The sequence below is a fragment of the Frieseomelitta varia genome, unplaced genomic scaffold, assembly GCF_011392965.1.
Source record: "Frieseomelitta varia isolate USP_RPSP 00005682 unplaced genomic scaffold, Fvar_1.2 scaffold_834, whole genome shotgun sequence".
Lineage (NCBI taxonomy): Eukaryota > Metazoa > Arthropoda > Insecta > Hymenoptera > Apidae > Frieseomelitta > Frieseomelitta varia.
This window is the reverse complement of record NW_025110628.1, coordinates 520,119-546,776: the sequence shown is the minus strand read 5'-3', so window position 1 is coordinate 546,776 and position 26,658 is coordinate 520,119. Positions and strand designations below refer to the sequence as shown.

Below are 26,658 nucleotides of genomic sequence, written 5' to 3'. Positions count from 1 at the left end.
TTCTCTGTTTCTAGAACATTAGTTTCTCGAGCCAAATATATGTACACTCCTATACACGTTCAAGACCCTTTGCGAATCTGTGTAATCCAAGATAAGCTCGATACTCAACATCGAGTAACAGAACAATCTTCAGAGTACTCGTCCTCAAATCAAACGGAAAGATACAGGTACCGAATAATAGACAAATCTCTAGAGCCTATTCCAAAAATACTCATCCGCCAAATGGCACACAACAGAAGCTAAAGAACCTCGAAGAACAAATAGTTTGACAGCGTTCCTTACAATTCTACAAAAATCATTGCAATCTACTGACGATAAAGTCAAACTTTCACACGATCCTAACCTAAATTTATAGACGCTTCTCTCTCTTCCCGAAGAAGAGACTGAAGAAGAAAAAAAAAAAAAAAACTTGAAAGGGGTCCTCCACGGGGACCACTGTGATCTCGCTGGTACAGCGAAGCGTGCTTTGGCGAGAAGCAGCTTCCTGTCCTTGAATCAGCGGATTCCAAGGGGACGTGCTCGAGACTCACGTTTCTTCTCATCTCGCGTTGAATCCACAGCCGTGCTCACGTGCGGCTGTCCGATGGTCGCACGGTCGTTGCACCGTCGGGCCTCGTTGCGCCAATAGTCTCGGGAACGACGACGTGAACTGTGACAACAACGACGACGACGACGACGACGACGATGGAGACGAAGATGCCGTCGAGGGCGGCGGCGAAGACGACGATCGACCGCGACGATGTCGATACGGAACGAACGACGCGCGTAACGACACAGAATGGCGAGCACTCGGTGCAAACGCGAAGCACACGCGAGCGACGAGCATCGCCCCAGCTCGACACCAAGCTCACGACTGCCTCTCGAGGGCTTAGCTGGGGGTTGCTTCGACTCCGGTTCACCGGTTCAATCGCGGTAGCTGGGGGTGGCCTCGGAGGGGCTAGGGGTGCACCCGTTAACCCAACACACCACTGCCGTCTAGGGGCTGGCAAAGGAACGTGAAGATTCACCAGGGCGCAAGCTCCGTGCCACCGGCGCAGGGTGTCGCGAATAGTTTTAAGCGGCGCGGTTGTGTATAAAGTGAACTCGTAACGGGCGACGTTTTACGTGTTGCAAGAGAGTACTTTCCGTTGCAAAATTTTCTCTTTTAGTGAAGGTGGAGGTAGCGGAGGTGGCATTTTATACGATGATAGTTTAGAGAGAGTATGGGGACACATGTGCACTTTCGGTTACAAAGTTTTATACTTTCGCTGAGATGGGTATTGATACAGGTAACGTAGTGGTTGTTGGGAAGTTTTTCGCTAGAGAGTACCTTCGCGCTATTTATTGTTACAATGTTTCTGGAATGTCTGTTGTGTAAATCCAGTATAATCTGAATTGATTTGAATATTGACTGTCGAATTGTTTGGATATAAATGTATGTAATGATTTATCGAATTGTTGGGTTTCTCGTAAGAAGAATTATTAAATCGAAATGGATTTAACTCAGAACTTTTGCTTAACATACAGCTACGTATGTAACTGAATAATTATAATAAAATGTATATTGAAATGATTTTTGTCATCCTACAGTTTCAATAAAAAAAAAGCTAATCATTTAATTTTCTCAAATAAAAACAGTGGCACGTAGATATTATCGTACGACAAAAAGAACTTTTTTATATTCTTTTCCAGGAAAAAAATCTCTGCTCGTAATTTCAACGATTTGAAAAAAAAAAAGCAAAGAAGAAAACGAAGCAGAAATATATCTCTGTTTAATGGATGCCTGCGACTCGACCATTTGTACGCAGTCACTGTTAATTCAGCGACGCAGTGGAAACTACCGATCACGGTCAGACACGCGATTCCGGCATTAACTCTCTAAATTAAAACTATGACGCGATATCCAATGCGCGACAAACGAGAAAACATACTTTCGCGAACGAAATACCCCTTTTTATATTTTAATAAATGCACATTTAACATATCAAAGGCGTAAAAATCTTCGTAAGTCCAAAAGAATTTGTTGGAAGTTTCAAAATTATTAAGGAGAAATTATATTACGTCTGCCCACGACTCAATTATATTCAAAACAACTAATTATTAATTAAATTAGTTAAAATATCACCAACAAAAAGGAACGTAAAAAAATATTTTAAATACTAGCTCGACCATTGATTCGTGCTTAGTAGATTGCAGATTTTCATGCATTTATGTAATAATTTAGAAAAATATAAAATACAAGTTATATGTAAAAATTTAGTTCCTAGCCTTTGATCCTATCTAATTTTTTAACCTTAATTTTAGGCCAACCAAATAAAAAGTTTTTATATTGTTGTTCTAAAAAGATACTTAACGTATAATTAAAATGTAATTTTCTTCAAACTTTAGATAGATATTTTCCAACGTTAGAGAAATACGATACACGTGCATGTAATTACACTTATAAAAACCTAAATCTGCAATCTATTAATCAGTATCAAAATCTGCACCAAACTTGAAATCAATCTTATACGCCAGTCAACCATTTGCAGTATGAGCAATTCTCACCCTCTTTCACCACACTGTTCCAAGTGATTCGCTCATAATTACATTAACCGCAACGCGGTACACGTGGCGAGAAACTGATACTCAGGATCAATTAAGCCTCTATCGGCGTGCACGTTCAATTCCTCTAGTTCGGCATTTCTGACGTAAACTGGTGACCTTGAGCCAGTTTGGCGGACTCGAGGCGCGATATTATGTACGCGTGTCTAACGGCTCGAGGATGCTCGCCCTTATCGCATCGATCGTGCCAGAGAGAAGGAAAAGACGACAGGGGAGGCAACGGATCGCCCTTCCCTTCTTCGTTGAATGATTGTATGTCGTTTGTCGAAACCATTAGCGTCGGTTCCACCCCCTACCGTCTGTTTCCTTTGCTAAATGCGACGGTGGAACACCTACCTGCACACTCTGCCGCAGTGCATTGGGGTACTTGCACCCTCGCCTGGTGCGAAAGGGGATCAACAGGTTCGCGTGCCGGATGTGCTGGCATACCGGAAGTCATCAGCGAGGCGGCACGACGTGGTTTTCCACGGTCTCGTACGGTGGTAACGATCTGACCATCTTTTCTCTCTCTTTGCTCGAGACAGGCGGCCGTAAAAGTTAGTTCTCGACTGGATAAGCATCGACGATAGGGATAGATGTGAAATTTCTAGGAACTTCTACTACAGGATAATGAAAGAAGAAAAGTGAATTGGATCAGTTAGGGTGAAGGTCAAAGGTAAATCATATGGAAGAGAATTTAGGATAAGACAAGAGTGTTATTACCTAAGATGACATTGCGCTTAGTTAAATTGCAGACACGTTCGTTCTCGCTTCAGTGGAATACTAAAATAAGAAATTAGAACAAGGTGGTTAAATGCGAAATGAAGGTTAGTGAACGAATTAGTGTGGAATAAAATTGGATAAAGAGTACTATACCTAGAACGAAAAGGCTAAGTAAAATTGTAGGCCCATCTATTCTCACTTTTATCGACTCGTATTATACATAACTTGCGCGGATTTCAGTAAAGAATTGACGCGTACACGTACAGATATAGCTAGTTAGAGACGTTCTCCTGGGAAAAATTAGGGTCGATAAGAGGTAAGTACAAAATTGCCTAAGCTAAACGATACATCAACGATCCAAACACGTCGGGCGGAGCGTTTCGCGAGTCCGGCGTGAACAAATCTTGCTGTTATTGTTTCTTTTCTTTTTTTTTTTTTTTTTTCTGTGCTCCTTTCCTTTTCTATAACGAAACGCATGCAGATCCTTGTAAAAATATATCAACGCACGTTCACACATGTTCTAATGTGCTTTCTAGCTTCGATATTGGAACGAGTATTCGATATTCATTCGCATTAAACCTATGCGTATGCTCGATTTCGGTTTTTCTACTTCTTTTTTTTTTTTTTTTTTTTTTAATCTTGCGATTGAATTCAAAGCCGAAATGAGAAATTCCAATATCACAGAATTGAATTTCTCTGTTCCTCGCATCGTTATAATGGATGCGGGACAAAAAAAAAAATGAGTCGCAGACTGGACGAATGCTTCTTTTGAACAATTTTAGATTTCTTTTTTTTTCTTTTCGTTTTTTTTCTCTTTTTTTTCTTTTTTTTTTTTACTTTCGATTGCGATGCAGAAAAAAGTAATTGACAATTGTTTCATTGGGTCCACTTGATTCTCGCGGGCGATCGACTACGCTCGAAGCCACATTACGAAACTAAAGTTATGTACAAAATCACAATGTTTCTCTCGCGGATATTCGTTACACACGCTTGTCACAATTTTCTTCGCCGTAATCTCTTGGGATCCGCAAGGATTTCTTGTATAAATTACACGTGACTACACGCGAATGCTACCATATTCGCACATCTTGCAAACTACTTCTCTCTCATTATTCATCTTTGTTCGTTTCGCGTGTGCGTCGATAAGAGACCTAAATGACTCACGCTAAGTATAACCTAAAACTACTTTAGTCCGCGATCCACGCAAATAATGCTCTAATGTCATATTCGAGTACCGTGTAGGCGGGTGACGGCGTGTTAACACAAATGAATGCGACAGACGAGTGACGAAAGAAGAAACAAAAAAACTGATAACTACAAACACTGAACATCGTATGGTGTCCGATTCGGTGCATCGCTGTTAACGCTCGCGATTATTATTTAAAAGAAAAAGAGAGAGAGAAAGAAAAAAAGAAGAAACCGGATGACATAACTAACATTAGTACTGTCATGGATAAAATGTAAAAGAAAAGACGATGAATGCACCATCGCATGAACCTAGTGAGATTCTTTCTTCGGAGTCTCAATCAACGGAGAATAAATAAATCTCCTCTAAATGTTTCTCAGCTGAACAACGCTGTGATTATTTCACCGGATGTGTAAAGCATGGTGAAACATCAATCGCGAGATAATTCTATTCTCCCAACGCTCGACACTACCGCTTGTGGCTCGTTTTGCTTTTGGGGCTTTCCGTGGCGCTGTCGTTAGGCTCTCTTCTAGGTCGTAAAATGAAGTTCAGATTGTGCGCGGTATTCACGGCGTAGTAAACATTCGCCGAGTTTGGCAGAACCATCTCGCGATCGGGTAGAACCTGGGCCAGCGTGTACTGATCCGGGCTACCCTCTATCCCCAGCTTGAGCATCGCGTTTCGTATCACTTGCGGCGTTCTCTCGTTGTTCGACAGCATGATAGACTTGTACAGCACCACACCTTCAGTCTCAACGTTGTCGCTCTCCATGGTGACCTTGATTATGTAAAAATCCGGCGAGCTCTTGTGCGAGTGACTCGGACTGGACAGGCCGACGAGATTCGGGCTGTTTCCATTGGCGGTGATGGCAGTTGGCGGTATTAGCCGATTGTGCTGATTCGTCGCTCCGCTTCCTCCGCCGGAGCTCAACGACACGTCCAACGAAGGCAAAGACGAGCTGGAGGAAGAGCTGGACATTTGCGACGGCGAGGTACGCCGATCGAGAGAATTGTGCGGCGAGCTCGGCAGAGAATCCAGGTCGCAGTAAAACTGGGAGCTACTCGAGCTCGACGTAGAGGCTATCGAGTCGTTTTTACGGTGACCTTGATGACTCTGCAAGATAAGTCTGGGCTCAGGCTTCTCGCGGGGGACAGGTGATCGGGAACGAGTTCGTATTAACGAGATCAGGGAGAGCATGCTGACCTGCTTCTTCTTGCCGCGGTTACTCAGTGTGTTCCCAGGCGGTGGCGGCTCGATTTGACAGCTGAGCTTGTACGCTTCTCGATCGTCGAGCACCACCACGGAATGGAACCAACGATCGAACAACGGATCCGTGCTGAAGTTATACGCGTTCGCTGCCCCTTGAAGCAATCTTATTCTAGCGAGAACCTCGAATTCCTTTCGCCTCTTGTCGAAGTTGATCAGCCCCTCGGCTATCGTGTCTGGTATCGCGGTGTCTATCATAGTGAGATCCGTCAGAAATGTTCCCAAGTACGGTATCGTTCCATAGCTGATATTCTAAACAAAGAAAGATTGTAAATCGTTGGAGAGTCAACGTCTTGATCGATAAAGATTAAAGAATTGAAAGATATATCCCCATAAGTATTTGGACACTTTAAATTTTATCTCACAATCAGGCAATCGTATATTTGGTTTGACATTGATAAAAATCATATTTGACAATAATTAGTACAGATAAAAGATAGATGCTCGAGTGAAACAATTTCAAGTGTTTCCATTAAATTTTGAGATGTTAGGACCAAATATTTATGCACGCATATACAGCGTACATTAGAAATTATACTTACTCCCGCGTGAGTATTTTGCTTTTGAAATAACTTCTGCAAGTGTCTATCGCTCCTGCCGGCAGTGTCCGCAAATTTAGCTGTACCCTCTTTAATTAAAAGCTCTCGCTGCGTCCACGCGTTATTTTCCTCCGAGAAGATTCTCTCCAGCTCCCTGAAGAGCTCGTGCTTCTCCCTGGGCATGCACTGCCAACACTTCTCCAACCTGTACACCGGATTACTCTGCAGACCGGACACAATAGCCTTCAGGCTACTGAAATTCTTCAACACGCGCAGCTCTTGAGCAATGTCGATCCACGTCTCGAGGATCCTCGCACGTTCCTGAGGCTTCGTCGTCGGGTCCATCAGTATCGTGGATATTACTCGAAGCGACACGGCGTTGAACTGATTCACAGTGGCCAACACTGTGGCCGCGTCGTGGCTTCTCGAGCGATCCCTTCTGGACCAAACAGCACCAAGACATTGATGAGCTATAAGCTTCTTGAACACCTCGGCGTCCATTCGTGTCAACTGCTCGGCGAAATGCCGGTGCGGAACCTCGGGGAAACTGTAGTTCGCCCAGTGATCAACAATCGGATCCGGGGAACCACGCGGTAGTCGACCATTGTCGTACACCATACAAGAATCTGGGAAAAAAAGATAATTCGTGATGATAACATTCAATGAATCAGAGGGACGAGTTGTGTAGATGCATTTATCTAGAAGAATACTAAATATGTGATACGCGCATATTATAAACTTCCGGCTGACGTGTAATGCTAGGATCAATGTATGAAACGAGACATTTGTTGATACATAAAAGAACATAAAAATATGACAGATACGTAAGAATTATCATTCAAGCTTTAAGCAGCAAAATGTTAATGAAAAAGTAATAATTATATGTAATAATTATACTTGTAACATTTTTAATTCTCGAGAAGAAAGTTTATATGTTTATATTTTGAGATTATATATTTAATTTTTAATTTAAATTATTAACGCCGTCTGAGAGTAACTTCGTGACTTAAAAACATATAATAAATGCAGATTACTATTTCATGCAAACTAGTATTTATCTATATCTAACTTGTACTAGCAACCCACCCTATCCAACCCTCAATATTTTCACTTCAGAATGACTATTAATTTCTAAAATATTATAAATAATGTACAATACATTCGATACAATATATTCGAATCATACAGAATATAATGTTATTAAGTTCCCTCACCTATCTGATCTTCACGCTGAAACCTATGCAATCGATGCCTTGCCTTGAGCTCGAGTTCCGAGCCAGGAAGCCGTCGATGCGTGAAGTCGAGAAGTCTACTGAGCAAAGGATGATTCGGCGGCGACTTCCAGTCGCCGGGATAGGCGTCCAGCCAGACATGAAGAGCTTGAACCAAAGTCTTTCGATGCTGTTCACCTGTCAGGGCACCGGATCCTTCGTCGAGGGCGTCGTACCTCGCCAACAATAGCTCCAGCACTTCTCGCGGCGTGGTAAATGCACGATACGTCGCCAAGAAAACATTGATGTACGTCGACTCGAGTTCCCCGTCGTCGTTCGCCAGGCTCTCCACCAGCCGTTGCACGGTACCCGCTTTCAGAAAACGTACTCTCACCGTCTCCCATTCTAAATGCGAGATCTCGTCGTCTGAGTCCTGTGAAAAAAGCGGTTTGAGAATTTCACGTCTGAAGAGAGAGAGAGAGAGAGAGAGAGAGAGAGAGAGAGAGATTGAAAAGTTCGGAAACTTGCAATTGAAGTTTCTGACGCTTGACGAGAATTGAAACGACCTCGAAGAATCTTCTCAATTGATTTTACAATTTTTTCAAATTTCATATAACATCAATTTTAGGATTAAACTTTATTGTAACAATTTTTATGATAAAAAATTTTTCTTTAAATTGTGATCATATTAATTTATTTTCACGATCAATTATTGTAATTTTATTCATTTTATCTTTACCAGTATTAGCAGGAGCAATTACAATATTATTACTTGATCGTAATTTTAATACATCTTTTTTTGACCCAATAGGAGATGGAGATTCAATTTTATATCACATAACATTTATTTTGGTTTTTTGAACACCCAGAAGTTTACCAGGATTTGGATTAATGTCACAAATTATTATAAATGAAAAAGGAAAAAAAAATTTTAATATTAGGAATTGGATATTTAGGATTTATTGTTTGAGCTCATCATATATTTATTGTAGGATAAGATATTGATACACGTGCATATTTTACATCAGCAACAATAATTATTGCAATTATTATTCCTACAGAAATTAAAGTTTTTAGACGATTAGCTACATATCACGGATCAAAATTAATTTTTAATATTTCATTTTTATGATCAATTGGATTTATTTTAATATTTACAATTGGAGGATTAACATTAAGAAAAGTCTTGAAAACCCGAGAGTTTGAAAGATTGGAAATTAAAGGGCGCGAGATTGAAAGCTTCAGAAACTAGAGAGTTCGGTAATTGAAAGTTCCAGTAGCTGGAAAGTTCAAAAAATCGAGTGTTTACGATGTAAAATTGAGAAATTAAAGAAATGAAAATTTCAAAACTAAGCTATTTCTTGATTCGGGAGCTTCGAGAAATGTGAAATTAATAAGTTCGAGGTATCGCAAAATTGGCAAATTAAAGTGTTTGTAAATTCAAAAATTGAAGAGCTTGAAAAACTGATTTGGAAATCAAGTAACTTAAATATTGAAAAGTATTCTCTTCGAAAGTTTCAAAGTAAATGTAAGAATGGAAAAAAAAAAAAAAAGAAATACTCACCGATGCAGAAAGGCTCCTGGTCGGCCTGTGATATCGGACCTTCTTCAGGTACACCGTGTATATGACGCCGTCGCCCCTTTCCTCGCCCCATAAACGCCACGTGGGCTGCAAAAGTGGAAGCGAATGGCGAAAATTAAGACAAAAGGAAAAGTCCAGATATTCGGTGGCTGAAATCGGTAGGCGGTGACAGGGAAATACACGACAAAACCACACGAGGCGAAAGCACCGCACCGAGGGATGATTTATGCTGCTAATTTTACCAGCTACCACCTGTCATGCGCAACCATTTCTCAAATAGGGACGAGCTAATCAATGGACGTCGTGCACTCGGCAGATTTATTGAAATAATTGACTTCCAGCTTGAAATTGACCTCGCTCGTCCATTTTACGGCTTGAATCGCGAATTAACCGGATGAAACGCTTTATCCTCGCGATCTAACCATCGCGTCTCTATCTCTCTCTCTCTTCCTTTCTCTCTTCTAACCTCGTTGTTTCAAATTACAAAAGATCTACAGAGATTACGAGAGATCTTCTCTCATTTTTACACGAGAGTACGAAACTGAGCTAATTTACGAAGCTGCAACATGAATCTTGAGGTGCAAGAATGCGCACGTAATGTATCATGTAAAATACAATGCCTGTTATAATATTTAATATTGGCCTCTGTCTGGGTACCGTTGTTCTAGATTACGTTCAAGAAACTATGAATCTGCATAAGAATCTGCAGTCTAATTATAATATTTACATACGTATTCATGAATTCGTATCAAATGTACAATACTTAAGATTCATCTCGTAAGATTCATCACAACCAGGTATGTGGCAATCGTGAGAATCAAAAAGGCATTGAATTCTTACGAGAACCTTGTATAAATTTCATCAAGACGAGATTCGATGCTGAAGATGAGAAAGCAATGTTAAGAGAGTGAAAATGAAAAGAAATACGAAGCAGGTGAATCAAGAATTCGTTGAGATGGGATCTCGTTCGAGTTCTCGCTCGCCAGGTGCTGACTGCATCGACCAATTAAGTCGACCAAAACCATCGTTCGAGTTCTTTCTTGAATTTCTTACTGACGCAGGTACACGGATTTCACCGGCTCTAAATTTTCGATTGTTGAAATTTCGATCGACGTAGTGCTTTACGAAGTGAAAGACTTCATTTAAATATCCTTCTTGACGATTCGACTACAGAGCAAATAAAGTCTTTCGATTCGTTTGAAAATAAAGCATGCCAAGATTGAACAAACGTGCATTAAATCAAACTGCCAGAGGCCAGTTACTCTTTATTTATTACTTACTTGTACAATAAAATATCTATCCCAAGAAAATTTACTAATAATCGAGACGAATAATGTGATATTAAATACAAATTCATTTCGTCCAAAATCGAATAAAAATACTTGAGATAAATACCGAAAAAAAAAAAAAGAAATTCTGCTGTTAGTATTTCTATCTGTTAAATAGCCTCCCGTAGATTTATTTCATCGCGCGAACCCCTTCCACCTATTTTCAGCCAGCTGTTCGAAAATTCTCAAGCAATGGCACGGTAATTACGAGAGGTTATAAACGAGCGGCTCTGATTTTTAACAGCGGTGCAGGCTGGAAAACCAGCCGGAACCCTTGTTTCCTCTTCCCGACGCGGAGAGACCCCGTACGAACAAAAGGAAACGTAGCAGAAACGCGACCACGGGGGAGCAGAGCCCCATGCAAACGCGAATAGATTTCACGACAAATAAACACGCCACGTTCTGTCTGCGCGACTCACTTCCGGGGACCATCGCGAAACGATGAACACGGAACGATGGCAAGTCGTAGCTAGATCCTTATCCGGGTGTTTTCCTCGCGATCCAGCTACCGTAAATTACGCACAGAGGAGTAAGGGAGGCTCGATTCTTAATTGGTGTTTAAGGGGCTTTAATTGCGGACGTGTGCCCGCTCGCAGGTTCAGTAATTTCCATAAGTCGAGACAGTTATTTACGACGAAAAGGAAGTGCAATGATTTCCGATGAATTCTTCTCTCTGTCTTTCTTGTTGCATACGTTTGTTTGTGGTTGTTCGCAACTGTTGGGAATTTTAGATTTTCGTGTTTACGTGTAGGTGTAACAAGCGAGAAATATAGAAAATATACAAATTAATTTGCATACACATCCGGCGCAGTCTGGTTTCATTCGTGGGTTTAAAAGCCTTGTTTACACTGGTCAACGTTACATGCGTGAACACAGACAAGAATTCAAGCAGGTTGATTTTGAGTAGTTACGTTGGTAATAAATTAAATTAACTATTTCCCTGTACTTTGTCATACACGTCAGTTCATCATGTTTGAGCGTTTCATAATCATTATTCATAATATCTAACATGTTGTAAGGAGGAAATTAAATGTGTATGAAATTATGATTATAATTGTAGAATTAACGTCATAATTAATATTTCTTATTAACATTTCACAAACATTTGGATATTAACTTAAAACTTGGAGGATATGATCAAAAGCCCAAGTTAAAAAGAATCAGAGGGACAATTTTCACGAATCGATAATATCGCATCAGAAACTCGATTGCTATTGACATATGTATGTAGTTCTTCCCGCCGTATTTTTATCTGTACTCGTGTGTTCCAAAGAAGTCGCGCAATCCTCCAAAAGTCAGAAGTTCCAAAGCGTACGAACTTTATACCCGATCGAAACCATTTGATCCTCGAGAACACTAGGATTCCCAAGTATTCGAAGCCTCACGATCCTCTGTGACTGGAGTTTCTCCTCGCGATTGACCGAATTCAGGAGGATTTACGAACTTGAAAATATCTCGAGTATGAAACCACTGGAATTTCAAACGTTCGAAGAATCAATAACGAGGTATTTTATATTTCGTACAAGTCCCTTTGTCTATGCATGATTTATCGCTGAAAAAAGTCACATACTACGAAGCAAATTTTTCACGCCGTGACAATATAAGCAGAAATCATGCACAGTATGTTGTTCAATCGAATAATCTTAAATTTCAAAATATTCTGTTCTTGAGAAAAGTTATGAGATTCATATTAAAATAGATTATTATCGTTTTCTAAACAATAAATTTAAAAAACAGATTTACCAAAATATATCCGTAATTCTCGTTCCAACTTTAAGACACAGTTACTCCTCGTTTAAGCAAGTCAGAGTTGCGTTGCAGTCGCGTTAACTAATTTCCCAAACAAAGAAACTGAGATCTCGGAATCCGTCGGCAATTACATTCTCGGCAACAGCCACCAGGGAGTGATAAACTGATCTTCAAAGGAACAGAGACCACTAAAAATAGGATTCTCGGTTCAACACGTTTCGCAGCACACGTTCGCTGTTTTATTCGCAGTTAGGAACATCATCCCAGAGTTATCCGCTGCCTTCGTCGGATAACGCACCTGCAAACTAACAAGAGAATCGCAATATCCTCTCGAGAGGAATATACCGGCGAACGAGATCTTGCTTCCCTTTCTATCTCTACGTACCACCTCCTCGACGTCTTTCGCGTCTCTCTCTCTCCCCCTCTTGTGGAGTCGCGTATAGAACAAGTCGCAAAAAGAACAAACCGTGTCATTGCCATTTCTGCCCGTAATATGCAACATTTACTAACTTACTACACCGATACTATGTACCGGCACATGCATGCACGATGCATAACAGTTACTCGATCGATGGAACTACGAAAGGAAAGCGTTTCTGCATAAAAAATGAAAGTAGTGCTGCGCTACTGTTGCCTGTCGATTGCTAATTATACGCGGAGGCTTCTGTCGTAGACGAATGATGAAAAGAATACGGGTAGAGTTTATGAAAATTTGAAGAATCTAATTTCTGCATTTTCTGCGGCCAGTCATTTCTCTATTTTCTATTTTTTTTTCTTCATCTTTATATTTTTATTATATTTATTATATTTACTATATATTATATTTTTATTATATTTATTATATTTATTATATTTATTATATATTATATTTTTATTATATTTATTATATTTATTATATATTATATTTTTATTATATTTATTATATTTATATGGTTCTTGTATTCCTTTTCTTACCTTTATCTTTATATTTATATGATTCTTACATTTCTTATATTTTATATTCTACATTCTTATGTTTTCATATCCTATAATCTTATATTTCCATTTTTTTATCTTTTCATGTCCACATTTTTATTTCTCTATTCCCTATTCAGGGAAAAATTCTTCGAAAAATTATCTTCGTTCACATTTAGCGTAATAACAACTACCATTTGGTTTCTCTTCGATACGTTTCTTCACTGTCGAGTGAATCAATTTTCTGCAACTGAAGAAGCTAAATAATTCCCAAAACATGGTATTTAGGTCCCCGAGCTCTTCCAAAACTTATACTCCAGCGTCAATTAAAGACCTGAACGCAAATACTTTTCCAAGACACGGGAATCCAGCTGGATGACAAAATGCTCTCCTGATACCAGTAAAGAATGACGATAGAAACGGCGGGCCGCAATTGGTCACGGTTCCGAAGAAAACTGGCTGGCGTTTCTCGATGATGACGAGTATTGTTGCAGAACCTAGCCAGAAGTAAACTCCGGTGGAAAAAGGCGGCTTACTCTCCGGAACGAACTGGCAATTAGAGGCCTACAGTGAGAACCCGAGCGTGACTTAAGGTCCTTATACCCCCGCGTCCTTGGAGACGTGGCTCCTTCGAACACGTCAACTCTCCATTGTTTGTCAAAGAATTCCATCGCGTAGAAACCTCCTGCCTCTGTGTCGAATCCGAAGACATCAATCATTTCGGTGCAACTACCGTTCAACAATCGTAAAAAATATGTTTCATTGTTGCTTTTCCTTGTGATTTCCAAATGATCATATGGCTTGGATGCTTTGGCAAGACTAGCAATGCTCAAAAATTTGGAGCCATCTTTTCACTTCTTGAACGAAACATTTTTTCTGAGGGACAAGACTATCGCAATTGTAAGTTTGATTTTTAAACATGTAAATCATAAGTCGCATTAAATATTTAATGCAATTAAATTGCAGTATAAGCGATATATTTATTCGTTAGAACAAGTTGTTACGTTTATTTTTCTTCACTTTTAAGATATTCGAGTCACTGAATTTTGAGCTTTTACTCTTAATGTTTGTAATGAATGTTACGCTCCTTTCACGGTTTTGATATCCGTGGAACGTTGCATGCTACGCTTTATTCTAAGTGAAATCTTGTGCAATATATATTTACGTCTAGCTGTTTAATACTAAAATACCTAAATACTATCATTTAGAGGATATCATCAAGATGATAGCTAATTCGTAACGCAAATCTACCTTTCGTTGGTGACGTGTTGCACCAATTTAGGAAAGAAGAATCACCGAAGAAAAAGTATAAGTGAGAAAAATTTTTTCATCGAAAAGTCACTGTCTTTTGAATTACCACCAAACCATTCGTCAAGAAAACGAACTGTAACAGACCTAATCAACGACGTGCGAAATATTGAACGATCTCGCTCAGTCCGTTCAACTCGTACCTTTCGATTTCACTCGCGACAAAGGACATCGTTCGTGCCTCGTGTCACGTGGAAAAGTGAACCGACAGTGCTAAGACGGTACCAAAAGCGACGTGTGTACAAACTACCAGCTTCTCTATTATTCCACGTCGGCCTATAAAAAGCTTAACATCGGATTACTACGGCGAGGGGGGAAGGAATGGTCCGTGGAGCGATCGATACATGGAAATCCACGCCGAGTATATCGCAATGCTAACCTCTGCCTCTAACTTCCAGCTCGCGCAAACATCGACGTCGAAGTCACGATTCGGGAAACCCGCGGAATATTTCCAGCCAGACAGTATCACCGCACACCATCGTGACGGTTTTGCCATCGATCAGTCAAATTAGATTCTGTGAAATGGCACGCTGCGATCGCGTCACTTTAACTGACGCAAGGATCCCCGTCTCGAGTTTCTTCGAATCTGCGAATCGTTCACGTTTGAACGTAAACGAATAAATGGAATTCAAGTACATAATTTTACCTTTCACACGTAGCAGAGATCGATTGTTGGAATTAATCGGTTATTGGGAAATTTGATATTCATAATTTAATATTTAATATTATAATTTAATATTTAATATAATATTATAATTTAATATTTAATATAATATTAATAATTTAATATTTAATTTCTTGAGAATATTAGCCAGTCGCGCTGGCAACTGATTGCGGACCATAACGAGTGACCAAACCGTATACAATAATTCGTCGTTTTCCTTTGAACTCGTCGGTGATATGATATCACTGGCTAGAAATTATTGAGAAGTAATAGATTTATTATTTATTTTGCCTATTTCGTTTTACTTAGATATAATTGAAATTGAGAAAATATTACAGTTTTTGGAACAAAAAAATTCTCGTCGTGCGTGGCACGTCATTCCAGCGCAAGAGGTTAAAAGAGAAATGTTATTAAATGATTGTAGAAGGGTAACGTGTGCTATAATTAATAGATAGAAAGTATAGTTCGCTTGGAAAGCGCATTTGCAATAAGTAAAGATTCAGATCCTCCAGCGTGAAACTCCTTAACTTTAACTTTGAATGATCTTACAGATACGTATATCTTACGTAGTTGGAAAATGATACAAATACTGAAGGACTGCTTAACTAAATCGAGTATAGGAAACAAAAAATCAAATATACTCAAAGTTTATGAAGATATAAAATAAAAAAGAACACGTAGTATTTTTAGGCAATATTCAAGGTAGGGGGAAATTTGAATTAGTATAAGAAAAAATACTGAAATATTTCCATAAGCAAACTATTTGAAAGTATTGTTTCATTTAATACTTAAATCACGAGCGAATACTATTTACATTCGAACGCAAGAAAAATTTCTTAAAATCACGTTTGCACACGCGGGTAAATATTTCTTGCAAATTATATTTCTGAATGTGTTTTATTTGAAGCAAATAAAATGAGTTATTATAAAATAATATAATATAATAAAAATATATTATAATATAATAAAATAATATACAGAAATATATAATTATAATTATAAATATTATTATATTATATTATTATAAATATATAATTATAAATATTATATATATAATATAATAAAAATATAAAATAATATAATAAAATAATATACAGAAATTATTTTCTTTAAGAATTTTCAATTGTTTATCACTAAAACAAAAGCCTCGTGTGTCGAGAAAAATCTATTGCAGTGTGAAATTTCGAATCTGCTTGCTTGCAACACTATTATTTCAAATAAAAATTAATTGAAGTACTACTGTCTTACAATAAAATATTTATTTCGCGATAGTATGAGTTAGTATTCAAATATATATTTGAAATACTATTTCCTCGAGTAAATCCTATTTAAAAGAAGTAGCAGTACTTATTAAATTCTGTCTTAAAGTCTCATTTGTCTATTTTAAAAATCTACTTCCCCGCCAGCCTCTGGCAATGATCATCGAAGCAAGCGTCTGCACGCTTATCTCACTCCTTGTAATCACCATAAATGTCCATAAGATGTAACGCTCGAAAAAACACAAGAAATAACGACGAAAGGGGGAGCAGACACAACGTGTGCGTAAAGATTCAATCTAGTTTGGAAGCAAGCTACCAATAAACGTAATCTGCGATCTGAAGGAATCGCGAAGGAACGTTCTAACGCTATAAATAAGATCTATAATTATTAGCAATGGGTATTAGAAAACCTGCAGTGCAATAAAAGGAACGGATCCAAAGAGAGAGAGAGACAGAACCATGACCGAGAGTAGATAACAGTCATTCCGTTAAACGGTTTCGCAACGCTCCGAGCAACGATTTTCCAAAGCCTATTAGATAAATCTACGCGATGATCTAATCCTACGGTGTTTCTGCGCGCACGTTACACCCTGTATTATCGTCACGAGTCACAGAATCATCCCGCAGGCCGCGGAATTCCGCGCGTTTTTACTTTCGCCCGTGGTTACTTTATTTTTGACTCGTGCGTACAGCATATCGCAGAAATTTTCCAACGGTGGTTCCGTAATGGCGACTGATCATACAAATCGGTAAATATTTTGATAAAATTGTTGAGAGGTAGGAATCCACTTACGAAAGGCGCTCGAACGATCACCACAGCAAATGATTACGTACAAAATGATCTGAAACTTTATTCTTCGATATTGGAAAGCGATCTACGAACGCGTATAGGAATTACAAGATATTTGTTGTAAATGCGTACTTAGTGAAAGTTAGTGTTCAACCATCGGTCCCAGTAGGGTAAAATGGTGGATAATCGAACGTTAAAATTTTTTTTTTTTATTTTTATTTCTTTGAAATATGCACTTGCGCAGGTTTCTTTAAAAACTGGCCAATAACAATTACAATAATTAACAATGTCACTCTCAAAATGCTTTACACAATGTATTTATAAAAGATGGAATATTTACGAGTGTTTGAATATTATTTCAATGTACGTGCACTTGTCGATGCGCAACTCACATCTTCAATTTATACTTAAGAATATAGATTTGCACGAAAATCGACAACCTAATAGTGCAACAGATTCCATCTTAGGTGTCATTGCGTCAATTCACAAAAACCTTCTCGTTCAGCCTAAAACTGTTGCGCCACACAGCACTTGTACAGCACAGATTTAAAATAACTCGTCTGACCTAATTTTACCCTCGATCCAATCGAAACATCCGATTTACACCTCAGGAGTAGCTGATTAATCGCATAATTCACGGACTTCCTTTCGATAACAATGGCAACTCGCAACTCGTGCTTTCCACAGTTTTAATTCATCGAAAAGATAAACGGCCAGTTCGAAGGGAATGATGTCATTGTCATTCGAGGAGACGACACGAGCGATCGAGCGGGAAAAAGAAAAAAAGAGTTGCACCGAGTGGAAAGAAAAAAGAAGAAACGTCGCGCGGGTGCGAAGACGCGGCGGAAGTTCAAAGAACGAGCGTTGATCAAGCAAAGCTTTGTCGATGATCGTCACAAAAGCCACTCGCTGTGTGTACCTTTCAAACAGCCACCTCAATGGAAGACACAATGCGCCTAAAACGTGTTAACGCTGCCGAAACTTAAAAGGGAAGTCAGGGTCAATGATTCTCAGCCTGCTTGCCCATTCTTTCTTCATCAGATTCGAAGGATACATGTATAGCACGATGAACGTGTTAACTGTGTTGATAACTCGCTTTCGAGCTATCGAGCTGCCCGATGACGACTGCGTACGTGTGAATTGTAATTTGTTAAATTTAGATAAAGAGCCGTTAGCCGTTTTCTCTGTTAATAATTCTCAGATCTGCCGTGATCCATAGATCACGCGTGTAACGAAAGCAAATTTATCATTTTCTCTAAAGCCTCTCTAAAATCGCCTCTCACTTAGTAAATAAATTATCATACTTATTCCGATCGTGCTTCGTTTGTTTTGTAGAAAAATTTACGGAAAAATACCTGTATAGCCCAGTTCGATGAATTTGGAGTTTATAAGGTGACAAAAAAATACTTTGAACTTGCGATTCGCGTTACTACGCGATTCGATTTTTTTATCTCACGCCAGAAGCTAGGAAGATGACGAACAAGCTACGTACGCGATGAGCCACAACTGCAAACAGAGGCAGAAAGTGTAACGCGTGTCTCTGGCGAGAACACGTTCCACAAAAGTTGTTTTATAAACAAAGAGAATTCTTTTGCCTCTCGGGAGGAATTCAATTAGGCATGAACCACAGCCGGCTTCCGGCCAGGCAACGCATAATTACACGGTTCTGTAAGTCCAGTACGCAAACGTGCGATTCCAGATAAGTAATTAAACCAACTACTGGCAAGGAGCGACGATGACTCACGTACCGGTAAATAAGGTGTCAAAGCACCTTTAATCGCTTCGCGTTCTCGTTCTCCTTATCCGTATGTATATCACTTACGCAACGCAATTTCTGTGACAAAGATCGTTGCTTTTTCGAGAAAACAATTAGCGAAATTACACAATCAGGACGCACACTGACAAATGAATTTGCGCACAACGTTTTGATCCTTTACCCTGTTAAAAAGTTTTTCTTCGAATGCCGAAAATAAGGAAGATATATCGTTTCTTTCATTATGAAAATGATTTATTATCGTAATACGTGTGAATTTAATATTATAATATTTCATAACGACACTGACATCCTTACAATATATGTAAACTATTTAAATGATGAATTCAGATTTAAAAATTTTTAAATTTCTTTTTGAGTCTGAAAGTCCCTTAAATCCCTAATCTGTTATAATTTATTATAAATCTAGATCTCAGTTTAGATTCTAATTACCCAAGTTATAAATTTTGCATTTAATATTTAGATATCTAGGGCCTAGATCCAACATATGAAAATGTCTCTCCGTTCCTATCACAAATAGAACAATCGAATTTTTCTGTGACAAAAAAATGACTAACAAAGTCAATTTTACTATAGAAGTCTTCTACTACGTACATATATACATTAAAAGTTTTCTATCGCTGATCGTGACATAATTCGTCCAACTATCCGCTGCTCAAATCGTCGCTTTTATCTATGAGTCAACCGTAGATAAAGAAAAAAGAAAAAAAAAAAAAGTGTCACGCCAACGTATCGACGTTCCCCGCAACTGCAAAAGCGTAAAAAAAAAAAAAAAAATTAACCGAAACTCGTCCAAGAGGTACGTTCCGCGAGGCGAAACGTACCTCTTTAACTATTCAAACAGAACGTTTGAACGTCCCTCGCATAATTTGCACGCGCGTCTTGAGAAAACAAACAGCAAAGAATTGACGTAAAATGGAACAGCTATATCGTTCGCCAATGTGGTAAAAAAATCGTTCTGTTGACGCGAAAACGCTAGACAACATCACGAGGGAAAAGTATTATCATACGAGCTGAACGTGTCGAAATAACCACTCCAATTTCCACAACTGGCTGCACGAACAAAAACCAATTCTTCTGCTGTGCAATTCATCATTTGCTTTTAATTAAAGTCCAATTATTCTCTGTCTGAATGACACGTACGTAGATGAAAGAGATCCTCGGGTTTACTCATCGTTCGATAGAGACCACACTTTAATCTTCATTTGCATATCGTCCATCCTGGTCATTAACGACAACGATACAGTTCCGATGACATCCTGACCCTGATTACTCGATTAAAACCACTTTTACGCGCGCGTACCTCGATAACTGCACGAATTGTTTAAACAAGAGTTCTACGAGATGCGCAACTGAATCATTCGTATAATAATCGTCATATAATAACAATTTATACTAGCTTACGGAAGCATTTGAATGCTGTTATGAATATATTGTACGTGTTCCGCGAAACTTTTTGAAATTTCATTGACACTGCAATAAGTGGGCTGCGGACTTAATTGTGAATTATGGAAATACGCGGAAATGTATAAAATATTGATATAATAAATTGAGAAATAAATAATAAATAATAAATTGAAATATATTGAATAATAAATAATAAACAATAAATAATAAATTGAATATACATTGAATAATAAATAATAAATTGAAATATATTGAATAGTAAATAATAAATAATAAATTAAAATATATTGAATAATAAATAATAAATAATAAATTGAAATATATTGAATAATAAATAATAAATTGAAATATATTGAATAATAAATAATAAATAATAAATTGAAATATAAAATAATGAAAGTAGAGTATTTTTTACAATTATCATCTAGATTTCATTTCTTTGCTAATAAAAATACGAAAATTGCGTAAAAATCCGTCTAGTCAGTAGTAAGACACAACTATTACATATTTATATTACTAAAATTTCCAAAAGTAAAATATAATATACAAGAGTTACAAAGCGTTTATTGCAAATATACACTTAATTAAAAAAGTTAGTATAAAGTATAAATAGTTGCCTCGGAGTGATGGTTTCGTTAAATATTGGGGCATGATGTAATTGGATAATTTATTTAGTTTAGGCAAATAATTTTGTGATTTTCGTAAATATTCTTGTAACTTCTATATATATTTCCGAGTTTGATGACATTTAAAACTTTAACGATCGTGATTACTGTATGATGTCAAAATGCTTTGTATGACACAAACAGTACATTTCATAAAATTGTTTATAATACAATATAATAGAATAATGCATGGTGGATGGCATTGGACGAAGCAAAAACAATATACGATTGATATAGAGAGAAAAACAAACACGTTTGATAACGAGAACATTCGAAAGTAATGGAAAAGTTCTTGTCGATGAATGGAAAAATTACCGCTCGCTTCAACAGATTTTTTTGACAAATATAAAATTGAAAATGATGGAAAGTTCTCCTTCTTGAAAGAATGAAAACAAAAGAATTTGATATTCCTGACTGAATAGAGAGCACAATGGTCTGTGGTAATTCTATAGCCTTTATGGTAATTCTAACATCGAAAGTTTGCCATTTGCGAACTTATACTTTCCTCATCTTAAATAATCTTTTTCTTCACACAACAGCTATAATTGCTCAGAATTCTCGCTTCGTATAGGAAAGTAAATTCTTGGAATGTTTCAAACAATAAAGAATTGAACGAGTTGTGTCATTCTTGTGGCTCTCAAAGTCTCAGAGGAGCCTTGGCATTATTTAAATATTTAAAATTTATATAAATTAAATAACATCATTCTGTTCGATTGGCTATCAATTTAAAATAATCATTGCGCGTTGATTTATTTATTTTATTTATAAACAAGTGATAAAAATTATCTCCAAGTTATTTAACTTCAACTAAAAATTCGAATTATCTGACATTTATTTGAAAGCATTGACATATAATCACAATAGTAATCAAATAATCAAGATTTAGAAGTGATTATCGCAAATTGCATTTAATTTGTTTCAAATAAAAGATTCCACCGATCCTAAAACCTCATTTCAATCAACTAAACTGTATTAAAGATTATATGTAACGTACCAATCTAAGAAAAATCAATAGAGAAACATGGGAATTTCCTCGTGTGGTATATCAATCTAATCGAGATATATTGGATGTAACATCTGATTCATTAAATTCATAAATCGACAATTTGCTGTGATGAAACACAGCAACAGTGCACGATGCTTCCCTCTCGTTCTCATGCACGAGAGGGTCAATACTACGATTACGATCAACGTAATTGGCATGCACACTAAACGCATTAAGTGACATACTTAAAAATAATAAAAATACGAAACAAAATTCTGCACGCGAAAGCAAATTTCGTCAGATAACATATCACCGTACCGTAATCTGGTTGCAATAACATTACGGATTACGCGTTGTCTACGAAAGCTTGGGAAAAATCATGGAAAACAGAAATTTTTATCGCGCTTATACGAAATTCCTCGTTAGAAAACTTATATATCCGCGAACATTCCACAAATTGTGTATCGAGTCGGATATACGAATGAACGCGAATGACTGAAATCGAACGAGTTGATTGGAAAGATTGAAAATTTTTCTTTTCTTCGAATTTCATCGCAGAAACGATTCTCGCGATCGAACGAATCCGTTCGAGTAAACTTTCGCGCAACATATCGTTCACGATCGAGACCGTTTAAACTTACTCGACAACGGAACAATCGCATTACTAGGAGAAACGAACAGTCAGAAGTGAAGTTTCGACACTTTCCAACCAAGTAGAATCAGATTTCCAGCCGTTGGTTCGACACGTAACTACTCGATATTTCTGGTGATTGAGCGACGTAGGGTTTCATCGTGTTATACCCACGAAATCATTAGAAGTGGATCGAGCATACAGATTTCATCGTTCAGAACTATCGACGGACCTCACAATTTCTTTGTTTTTGCAATTAGTAAAAGTACTTTTTCAACGAGACTTTTCATCGGAATGGAAATAAAAATTTATGTACCGCGGGTCGTGGAGACTCTGGCTCGTCGAGGCTGCGAGCGATTTGCATTACAATAGAAATTTCAAATTGATGACGTCATTATTGAAACTAATTAGCATGTGCGTTAAAATCAATTGTTCGAAGTTATTTGACATCGATACGAATTTTGAAAGGCGTGTCGCGAAAGGATATAAATTATTATCACAGTTGACAATTGCAAAACCGTGGTAAGAATATTTCTTTGACTCTGTCGCTATTTTATTGCTCTCTTGTCATCGATTTTGACACTAGAATTACAATTGATTAGAATATTCACCAATATTCTACACTCTAAATATTTATTATCTACTCCTTCTTGTTGCAAATAGTTCTCAATTCACATGATCAAACGTTCGAAAAATTTCACTCAAACAAGTCGCTCTTTACGATTCAAAAATTTTCCGATTCGGCGGGCAAGAAAAATTACAGCAGCACTGTGTCGAACCCCACGGCTGAAAGCCGACTCTACTCGATTTCCTCTGGAAACAAACACGCGCACGCGAAAGAGAACGAAACGAGAAAATCGTCGCAGAAACGAATAACAACGAAGAAATGGGGGAGGGGTGGAAATGAAGAGAAAACGCTGTTGCAGAAAAAACTGTGACGAGAAAAATGAAGAGAAAAGAAAAACAGAGAAGAGGAGAAGAAAACAACAAAGGAGAAACTACGAGAAAGAAAAGAAAACGGAGGAGGCAAACGGATGATGAATTTGTTGCCAGTCGGTTTTTACCTGCTGCACGTACCACTGCGTGGAATTCTGGTTCTTCCTGTGGCTGCTGGGCTTGCAGGGGGCGCAGAGCAGCAGGGGCGCCAGTTTGTTCACCCCCTTGACGCTGGCCGACGCCGGGGGCGACGTTGGGCTCAGCCCGTCATCCCCCAACACGGGCCACAGCATCCACGTGTGAATGTCCGCGGAACTTCCCCTTCTTCTGTCACTTCGATTCTGCCTGTGCAATTTGTCTCGTGATTCATCTGACCAAGTTCAACATTCACCGAGCGTCTCACGATTCTTTTTCTTTTTTTTTTTTTTTTTTAGTTTTCGGTCAAGTCTCTCGGCTTGCGAGGATTTCGCGGCAGGTGGGCAGGTCGCAAGTTGCACTTTCGTTGTTTCGCGAATTCTTGGAATTTCGAACGGTGAGAAACTTTTTCACTTCGGAATTTATATATATAGAATTTCGACCGTTCGACGTAGAAGAGAATTATTTGCTTGTACTTGATGGCACACGTTGTACAACGTCGGGGGCACTTTTGAATCAATGAATTATCGATTGGATAAGGATATATCGATCAATGTTTAAAATATTCGCTCGATTCCGATCGATGAATATAATTGTCCAAGACGGACAACTAATTCTCAATTTACTTTTATATGTTTTAAAACAAAATTTTTTCAAAAGAAAATGCGATCGCATGTGACAACTGCTGAAACAAAGAAATATTCCGCGATTCGAAAAGAATTCTATTATTAAAAGTTAAAAAGTCACTGTTCGAACAAAGTTTCTTCAGAGTTTTCTCTTTTCTTCATTTTCGATTAAATCCTCTTTGAGACACTCCTTTTATAGAACGTTAAATTGAAGAAATAAGCACGGAGGAGATCGAACGCACGGTGTGTCCTCTCTTAGGAACTCGCGACGCGACACAATTCACAGCTCTTTCCCCGATTCGTCGTCGCTCGAAAACTGATCGATAGCCAGCCGCGATACGTTGTTCGAACTTGCTCGCGACGCTATTGCCGACGAGCAACTGAATCATCGTCGATTCAAGCTGGTTTAACGTTACAATTCCCACCAGCCGCCGTCGTGAATGACGCCGCAGCAACAACTGTGCGTCACTCATTACCGAAATCGAATCGTAATGTTAAAAAAGTACAACTTGCGATCGTCGATTTGCGAAAGGCTAAATGAAAATAACCTCTCTTATCTGTCTGTACGTCCATGAGAATTTAGTTTCCGAGACGCGACATCGAGTCTGCGGTCTCGTTCGATCGAGCTGCTCCGTTCTCGAGATTCTCGTTATCGAGCAATTAAAAATGTATACGTGAACGCATTGTAAGAAAATTCAAAGAGTTCTTTCAGTTTTATAAAAAATCGATGACGCTGTCGTGTGATCGACAATGTACAGGGTGTCCCAGTATATCAATGATACGACCGAGCTCCATTTTTTCAGAATCATCTCGCAGCCTGTTGTATCATTAATACTGAGACATTCTGTAGAGAGTAATGAACAAAAATATTGGCACAGATTTCCATCCCAAAATCTTGTACGAATTTTGTAAAATAATTTTCGAGATTAAATTTACCTCAATTAATGCAAAATCGATGAACTATCAATCTAGAGGCAATATGAAGAGAGATAAACAAAACGGAAACTTTGATATCTCAGACAAAATTTTTTTTTTTACAAATTTACACACGAATTTACGAAATATAATAAACTGATCTATGCTGACATCTATGCCTGTCTATAGTCATACATCTAATTGTAGGCGTGATTCTGAGAGATACTTCGATAAAAAATTGAAATCCAGATTATCTAATCTGTTCTACGAATAATATTAATAAAATCAAATAACCCACGGATATGCATTATTTAAATTGCAACGAATCTTCAAAAATCTCCTACGCTTTCTAATACCACTCGATAGCCGATAAACTTGAATTTTGAAATTGAAGATCTTCCTAGTCCAAACTCGAGTTTAAACTCAAAAAAATTATCGAAACGAAGAGCGCATGTACTCTAAGAGAATTTGTTCGATATGCGTTTCTATTTCAACAGGTAAGTTCAATTTTCATCTAGTTTGATGCTTATCGAGTACGCGATTCGCGTTCGATAAAAAAAAAGCCTGTTCTCGGCTACGTTAACAATCGTTTTGCCTACGCGGATCGATTGTTTTTCCTTGAGGGAAAGATCAAACGGGTAGTTTCATAAGCATCGATCGATCCTGCGATGGCTGAATGCTCGATGTTCAAAGGTCGAGGGAACAGACGACGGAAAACATTTTCGCTAAAGAGGATGTCGCTGCCGCGTGGGCGGGATTACGCTTCCTGTTGCTGGAAACCGCGCGCGTGTTTTCTGAACGCCCGGCAACCCCGTGACTTTTCACATTTTAAATAGCCCGGTGAACAACAAAGACGAGGAAAAAACAAAGTAACGTCCTCCGACTGTCTGCACGACTCTTTTCCATACAATTTTCATTTTATTAACTGAGAAACTGCTTATTCGCGACATGACGCGTTGTCAATACTCATCTTGGAAATTATGTATCTATGCTTCTTGAATTTTATTAATTTTTTTCGTGTTTCACCATTTTTCATTTTAAATATTAAATTGCAATCAACACATTGAGGATTGAGTTCATCGTAATTTCAACAGAAAATATTAATCACGAAGTAACGTATATTACGAAAAATTAAACTCTGCAAAATCAAACGAAGATAGAAAATCACTTGACTCGTGCGTGAGAAGAGCTTGAGAACCGTATTTTTTTTTTTTTTTTTTTTTTTTTTTTTTCTCTCAGTTTATCAAATTAATTTACGACGCATGACCGTCAAAGTCCATTCTGTGTGTGTCTAGAATTTCCCACGTGCCGATTCGTTACGCAGCAGTAATACACTATCGTAGCTCCAATGATAAAACAATATGCACGGACGCAACAAAACTGTGTACAGCCGACGCAAATGTAAAACAAAACTCGGATCGAAGAGTGAAAAAACGAAGTCAGTAACAAAGAGCGAAGAGGCG

At 38.1% G+C, this 26,658-nt stretch overlaps 1 protein-coding gene across 4 annotated transcripts in view; it reads right to left on the bottom strand.

Annotated features, from left to right (window-relative positions):
• Positions 1-3,457: 3,457 nt before the first annotated feature.
• The window catches only part of LOC122536419 (ral guanine nucleotide dissociation stimulator-like), a 47,322-nt gene continuing 24,121 nt past the window's right edge, over positions 3,458-26,658 (bottom strand). For 2 of the 4 annotated variants that reach the window (XM_043668781.1, XM_043668782.1), the window contains exons 2-7: positions 23,648-23,864; positions 9,052-9,156; positions 7,491-7,920; positions 6,280-6,902; positions 5,675-5,989; positions 3,458-5,584 (exon numbers count right to left, since the gene is read on the bottom strand). In XM_043668781.1, the coding sequence (XP_043524716.1) occupies positions 4,940-5,584; positions 5,675-5,989; positions 6,280-6,902; positions 7,491-7,920; positions 9,052-9,156; positions 23,648-23,864 (2,335 nt within the window). In that variant the 3' untranslated portion in view covers positions 3,458-4,939. The remainder of the gene's footprint in view (positions 5,585-5,674; positions 5,990-6,279; positions 6,903-7,490; positions 7,921-9,051; positions 9,157-23,647; positions 23,865-26,658) is intronic. The other 2 variants (XM_043668783.1, XM_043668784.1) reach the window with 2 other exon arrangements.